Source organism: Mus pahari, chromosome 10 (assembly GCF_900095145.1).
Source record: "Mus pahari chromosome 10, PAHARI_EIJ_v1.1, whole genome shotgun sequence".
Classification (NCBI taxonomy): Eukaryota; Metazoa; Chordata; class Mammalia; order Rodentia; family Muridae; genus Mus; species Mus pahari.
This window is the reverse complement of record NC_034599.1, coordinates 31,472,647-31,480,146: the sequence shown is the minus strand read 5'-3', so window position 1 is coordinate 31,480,146 and position 7,500 is coordinate 31,472,647. Positions and strand designations below refer to the sequence as shown.

The 7,500-nt window shown below is 47.9% G+C and overlaps 1 protein-coding gene across 4 annotated transcripts in view; it reads left to right on the top strand.

Annotated features, from left to right (window-relative positions):
• Pknox2 (PBX/knotted 1 homeobox 2) overlaps positions 1-7,500 on the top strand; it is a 261,265-nt gene that overhangs the window by 228,138 nt on the left and 25,627 nt on the right. For all 4 annotated transcript variants that reach the window (XM_021207266.1, XM_021207267.2, XM_029543247.1 and 1 more), the window contains one exon: positions 55-243. In XM_021207266.1, coding sequence (XP_021062925.1) covers positions 55-243 — 189 coding nt within the window. The remainder of the gene's footprint in view (positions 1-54; positions 244-7,500) is intronic.

Below are 7,500 nucleotides of genomic sequence, written 5' to 3'. Positions count from 1 at the left end.
CAGGGAGGGGCATGTGATAGAGACACCTGGGCTTACAGCTCTTCTTCTCCCCAGATGGTGAAGGCAATCCAGGTCCTGAGGATCCACCTGCTAGAGTTGGAGAAAGTCAATGAGCTCTGCAAGGACTTTTGCAACCGTTACATCACCTGCCTCAAAACCAAGATGCACAGTGATAACCTGCTCAGGAATGACCTCGGGGGGCCCTATTCCCCCAACCAGCCCTCCATAAACCTTCACTCACAGGTAACACACAGGGATGGGCCAGGCATGTGGAAAGGTCTAAAGGACCTCAGTGGCCTGGGCAAAGCAATTTGAACCATCAGATCCTTTTATAATGAAGGCCCTCATCTCTCCATTAGGCAGCATAGGCCCTTATTTTTTTATTTGATTGTTTATGACCGGATCTTAGCATGTAGCCTAGGCTGGCTTCAAACTTGATCCTGCTGCCTTAGCCACAATACTTAGCCAGCACAGTCCCCCGTTTTACATTGACATCTACCTGCTAGAATATGAGCATCCTTTAAATGACCATATCTAAGATAGACAGTGTCCAAAAACATTCCTGGCTCCCTACTCAAGATTTACCAAGATGTGGTAGGTAGGTGAGTCCTGGTCTATAAAGGAGAAAAGAGACTTGCCTAGCAGACAGTTTCAGATGGTAGATAGACCTCCTGACAGACTACACTGAAGGACATTAAAGTGGCTCCAGGGAAACTAGCCCTTCCCCCAAAATTCTGCTCATCTAGTAAATAAAGATAAATTCCACAGGACTGCTTCTCCTCCCTCAGCCTCTACCTATGTACTGTACTTGGTACCTCTGCCCCACCAAGATTCAAGGCCACTGTGAAAGTCACCTCAACCAAACCCCTTCCAAGATTCCCCTGCCACCCTCATCCTAGGAAATGCTGCCTATTCTACACTATGTCTCTCCAGGACAGGATGTGTTCTCCAAATCCACAAATTCGGAAAACTACCTGACTATTCCTGTACACTGCACTTGCTGACATCTACATAGACTATAAGCTCACAACTTTGTTTCCATGTCACAGGGTTCCTGAAGTCCAAAAGACATGCACCAATGCCCCTGGGAGGCTCACAGTAGCCTTTTTCCTTAGATAGACAAGGACAGGGATCCAGGTTAACTTTGCAAGGATGAGCGATGGGAGCTACTGTGAAGCCTACCTGAAAGAAAGGCTGGGCCATTTTCATCTCAGGAATGTTAAGGACTCAGGTTGGCAGAGGCGAGGGGAGGGACACACTTTGTACTTTGTGGACCCACACACATACCTGCACAGGTACACTCAGTATTGCACCCTGTCCAACTCACTGGAATCTCTGTGGGACCTGATGCTAAGAACGACATAAGACACAGGGCAAGAAGTTTATTTCCTCCCTGTATTGCTTAAAATCACCAAATCACTTTATTATAGATCTAAAAACAGCAGCCTTGGCTTCTGCTTGCTAATATTCTCTTGAAATAGACTCATTCCTTCAGAGTCTTATTGTACTTTCCCTTATGATCGAAATTAGCAAGAAACTTGCATAAAAGAGGACAATAATTGCTCAACGAGCATCTCGTTTGTAATTTATTAGTTTCTATTATTGTGGGTTACCATGGTGATGCTGCGCAGCCCCGGTGACGGGAGAGATGTAAGATAGGAGCTGAGGAGGCTGCGAGGCCTCACCAAATGGAGATGCACATTTTTATCAGTAATTTTCATGAAAATAATAAGTGAGGAGTTAATGAGATGGAAAGCCATCCTGTGGCTATTGTGAATTTTTTTTAAGTGTTGATCTAATTAGAATGCATCGGTCAGGAAAAGTAATGAGGATTTAGTGCCTCACAGAGATGTGAGGATCATATCAGAAAATTAGCACAAGTCTTTGGAAATAATCAGGTCCTTGGAGAGGCCCTGGATTTCCCCTCCTGGGCCCTCCCGACTCTACCTTGAGCTCTGAAGTTAGGGGGTATGTACCAAGGTAGCGGGTGGAAAGGCAAGGAAGGAGGGGCCCTGAGGCTCAGCAACTACAGTGGCCCCTCAGGGTTGGAGGTCTGTCTGAGGTTGACAAGCAATGCTGAAGCAAGCAGGGGTTTGCAGGGAAGTGGAGTTTGGGGGTGGGGTGGAAAGAACGTAGGCCCTGCGTGATCCAGGTGTTAGAACTGCAAAGGCCAGACCTCCCGGGAATGCCCGCCCTGGGCCTCTGAGATTTAAGGAAGGAGGCAACGTCAGATCCCTGCCTGAGAGGGCGGCTGGTGCTCTGGTAGCCCTTGAAGAAAGACTCTGATCTCAGAGCACTTTGGGAGAAAACAAAGACGGGGAGAAGGGTAGGTTAGAGGGGCAGGGGATTGCAGGGGTGGGGGCGGGGGACGCATATTTGAGATATTCCTATTTGGTGTAACTCAAGTTTGTTCTCATCACTTCCTCTGGTTGCCACCACCTCCTTCCCACCTGTCTTCCCTGGCCATCCCTCAGTCCCGTTCTATACCTGTGCTTCCTTACATTGCTGCTGCTAGATTTGTCCTCCTGAAGCCTGTGTGGTCTGTAGACCCTATTGCCACCAGGGCTTTCATGTCTGCCTGCCTGCCTGACATTCAAGACCTCATAGGTCTAGCCTCAGACTTCCAATCATGAGCTACACTGCTCCAGGGAGTACAACCATTTTTCCATGCCTGTATGTTAAGGGGACATCTCTCCATATGGAACTTCTCTTCTCTACCAAGCCAAGCCAGCCTTTTCCCATGGTCATTGCCAAGGGAGGTTTCTCTGACTCCCTTCTATAAAGTGCTTTCCTTCTCTTAGCTGATGGTCAATCATTAAGGCAGGAAATGTTGCATAGGATGTTAGATGAAAAATTGTAGATGTTCTTTCCGCTCCTAGGAAACACATGTTGTTTGCATTGACACAGCATTTTATATATTTTAGATATGTCACTCTATGACATATCTAAAAACAGCTGCCCATGCTTCTACTTGCTAATATTCTCTTGAAATAGACTCATTCCTTCAATAGTGTTGCTTTATGGTGCCAGCTGTGACCATGATGTCTTCTGAAAGACCTGGGGCCCGTAGGCATCGGTTGAAAGAAGTAGTGCTAGATCGGGCAAGGGGCACCATGCAGGAAGGGAGAAGGAGGAAGAGGGGGAAGTAAAAGAGAGGATAGCATCCTTGGGGGGGAGGGGAGGAGACAGGGAGAGGCTGAAGTATTGTCAGAAGAGATCAGTGAAGAGAAAGACACAGAGAGAACCTGACAGGCAAAAGCCGGAAATGTGAGGCAGGGGTGGAAAGAAAGGAGGAGGGGGGAAGCGTGGCCATGGTGAGACCAAGATCATGAATGGAGTAAAGGAATGAATGGCTGGGAAGCAAGAATTTAGAAGAGGGGAAATGAAGTAGAGAGTGAGCACAATCCTGCTATGAGGGGCTTAGCAGCCTCCGAAGGAACAGACTCTTAGCTCTAGGATGTCCCTGCAGCCTATGGAGGGTGCTGGTGGTCCAATTCTCCCTCATCAGGACCACCAGGGCTTCTCTCTGATGTGCAGCAAACTCTGCTTTACCATACTTGTCAGGGGGCTGAAGGCAGTGTGCTCATCACCCCTGCCAAGGCCCTAGGACTTCTGCCCCAGGCTGAGCATCCTGAGGATGTGATCTGTGACCTTTCAGACCAGGTTGGGGTAAGGGGAGGTGCTCTGGCTTGCAGGACTTATAGTCTAGGAACAAAGGCGATGAAGGTGACTAGGGCTTGCTATATGTTGCCCTACAATTAAGTTCCTGTCACTGTCTCTCTGAAGCACTATGGGTGGGGTCTTGCCTGTGATCATTTAGGAAAGAGTGCCTCACCCACCTAAGGACTAGGACCAGGGGCTTAGTTGATATAAGTGGAAGATCTTAAGATCCACTGTTGGGAGAGGAAACTGAGTAATGGGGGAGTGTGTGTGTATGTGTGTGTGTGTGTGTGTGTGTGTGTGTGTGTGTGTGTGTTTGCGTTTGCTCATTCGTCATGCTCCAACCTTAATCCCCTCCAGCCTGAAATAGCTACCCCAAGAACTAGTCTGACCTAAGGAGGGGTGTTGCCCCCTGGAACATGATCCTCTAGCTTAACATCCCAGCTGCCTGCCAGCTTTGTTGTAAACTGCTGGCTCATGGCTTTCCCTGAGTGCTGTTCACAATGCCTTGTGTGGCAAAGGAGGAGACATTTTTGTTTTCCAATTGACAGCCCTATTCCCAGACACTGTGTTGGGCCTTCCACTCGCTCTGCCAGATTTGGCCTATTCCCAGCTTGGTCTTCCATTTCTATTTGTCAGTTTTCTCTGAGCGGATATAACCAAGGTGGGAAGATGGGGGTGTGTTTTTACCACAGAGGGTGGAGGGCTGGGGTGGGCAGTGTCAAGGGCTTCAACTAGCACAGCATACCTAGATGTTTCCACCTCCCCAGGCATCTATCCTGTCTTGCTCCAAAAGAACATGTTACACCTAGGCATGCTGCAGGGGTAGCTTCCCCACCGCTACACTCTAGACTCACTCTGGGTTTTCCCATCCTTCTAGAGCACTAACTAAACCATCCCACTAGAGAGAACCCAACTCTTGCCTCACTCAGGGCTAATTTGATCTGAAAATCATCCCTCTGTCTCTATGGAGAGTTAGAATCAGCTCTAATACAGGGACCAGAACATGGTTCTCAGTGCGTTGCCAGTCATTTGGGACTGCTTACTGTCTTGGGTCCTGGGAGAAGCTAGGCGAATATTTCACTGGGAGCTCCTAATTTGAGGGGGAGTGAGTTTTGAGTCTAGGATGAATTCTGACCGGCATAGGATGCTCAGGACCTGGAGTGCTGAGAAAGACAGGAGAGGAGAGGGGAGGGGGGCTGAGCACACCACATGTGGCTTGAGATCATCCTTCTTTCCCAACAGAAAGCCAGGCCTGAAGCCCAGCCAGCACAGGGCTCACAGCCAGGTCCATTTCTGCCCCAAAACAAGTTGAACAAATCTCAGGATGGAAGATTTTTGCCCGTTCTGATAGGAGAAGCTGAAGATTCATTGGCCAGGCTTCCTGGAGGATGTAGTTTTTCAGGCAGGCTTGGGAGAGGTAGTGGTCTATTGGCTCTTTAAAGGTAAGTGTTCCCAGGACAGAAAGAAGTCTGAGAAGAGGCTAGGGTATAGCTTTTTAGAATCCCTGGAGAGAAGGGGACAGAGAGTCATTCACTCATGCACCATCTATTCATTCAAACATTCATGGAACCTGCTGCGCTCTGAGGACATACAGATGGATATGCCACAGTCTCTGACCTTGAAATAGAAATGATAGTACATCTTGAAACTAAATTTATGGGAAGAATATTTAAAATGTGTATTCTTTCAAAAAAATTATTTTACGTGATAGAAAGTTTTGCCTGCATGTATGCCTGTGCATCACGTGCTCACAGTACTCACAGTACTCAGAGGCCAGAAGATGTTGTTAGATCCCCTGGACCTGGAGTTATAGGTAGCCAAGGGCTGCCTGTGGTTGCTGCGAATTGAACCTAGGTCTTCTGGAATTGTACTCTGAACCACTAAGCCCTTTTTTTCCTAACCCCGAGGAGACATATTTCGATGTTGACTATTATAGCCATGTGCTGAATATTTTAAAGAGAAATAGGGATATATTCAATAGGGTCGGTGCTAGAAACACATTGCAGGACAAATTAATTGAGCTTTTATGACTCCAACATGAACTTGTAAGAAAGGAGCTCCTGCAGCATTGACTGAGCTACCTGTATCACAAAAATAGCATGCACTAAGTATCTGTGTGTAATATTTTATTTATCCCTCACAAGACTTCAGATGGACATTATACTTTATATTTCCTTATGACACCCAAGGAAAGAGAAAAAGAGATAAGAAAAGAGACAGGCCCAACACCATACACTAAGTAGTAGTAGTGACTGTGTATATGGTTATTATAGAGCCTGTGTTCTTCTAACACAGTGGCATCCTGTTACACATAGAAAGGAGAGCAAAGTTCCTGGTCCCAGGTTAGGCATGGGATGACTGTAATCCAGTGATGCAGAGACTACAGGTGACATAACAGGTTACTGTGGAGCATGAATTTGGATTTGGTAACTGACTGGAAGAGGGGGAAGGAAGGAAGTATGGAGTGAGCACATCCTAATGTGCTGAGCTTAGCAGCCTGTGAAGGAGCCAACTCTGGGACTCCCCAGCAGCCTGTGGAAGTCACTGACAGCCCATCTCTCCCTCAGAGGGGTAGCCGTCTCCCTGACACGCAGCAAGCTTTGCTTTTCCAAAGTTATCAGGGAGGTGGAAGGCAATATACTCCACTCACTCTTGCCAAGGCCCTAGGACCTCTGTCCCATGATTGATCATCTTGAGGACGTGACCTGTGACTTTTCAGATCGGGTGGGGACAAAGGAAGGTGGTCCACCTCAGGAGTATTACCACCTAAACCGGGAAGCAACACCCCAGACCAAGGAGGCAAGAAGTGGATTTGTGCTACCTCATTGCGCCACAGCAGCAGAGCTGTGACTTCTGTTGGGCCTCATAGTGTGTAGTTCCTGCCGGGTGGGTGAAACCTGAGTGCTCCACTCCTTCCGGGAAGGAATGTTCCTTAAGAGCAGCAGCTGCTGCTTGTCTCCACAGGCCTGGACTGCCTTTCCCTTGAGGCCAAAGCCCCCAGCTGGGGTGGAACAGGACAGGATTAGATGATTTGTTTATATGTGCTTGGCTTCCTTGCTTTTGCAAGCCTAGCTCTTCTTGGTCTAAGGCAGGACTCTGGCTGTGATAGAACAGAGGGACTCTGCCAGAAAGGCTGTCTGGGGACAGAGGCAACCTCCTCAACCACCTAGACACGCGTACAGCCCGGTCAGACCACAGATCTATGAAGCATCTAGCACACACTCCAAAATGCGCTAGGCACAGGGTCAAAGAGTCAACCTTCTTTCCCTCAAAAACCTATTCCCAAGCTAAGGCAACAGACATCTGCACAAGAGAGACCCTTTCTGTGTGCCCTGTGTAAGGTGATAGGAAGTAAGGAAGAGTCAAGAGGACTGTCCGTGCCCATGCCTAGAAAGGTGGGACAAGCTTCCAGTAGAAGTGTGACACTGAAATGCATCCCACCCTCCCCTCAGGCCAGGCAAGTAAGTCTTGGAGGTAGCCATCTGGGAGGGGTTGGTGAGCTGGTCTGAGGCTATGGATCCGCAGAGACCCCTAGTGGCCAGGGCAAGGATGGCAGATTGCTGAGCCCTGTATCTGGGTCCTGTTCCTTAATCCTTTCACTGGAATTCTAGAGACCATCTTTTTTTTTTTTTCTTCTTAATCCTAAAATGCAAGGGATTTTGCAAGGTCATCCAGTTTATCTCCCTGTTTCAGGGACAACCTAGTAAAATAAAAATTCCAAACATCTCAAAATACATTCAAGAGAAATATTTCCATCATTTCTTTTTGTCATGCTTTAGGTTTTTTACTCCATTGTGTGTGTGTGTGTGTGTGTGTGTGTGTGTGTGTGTGTGTGTG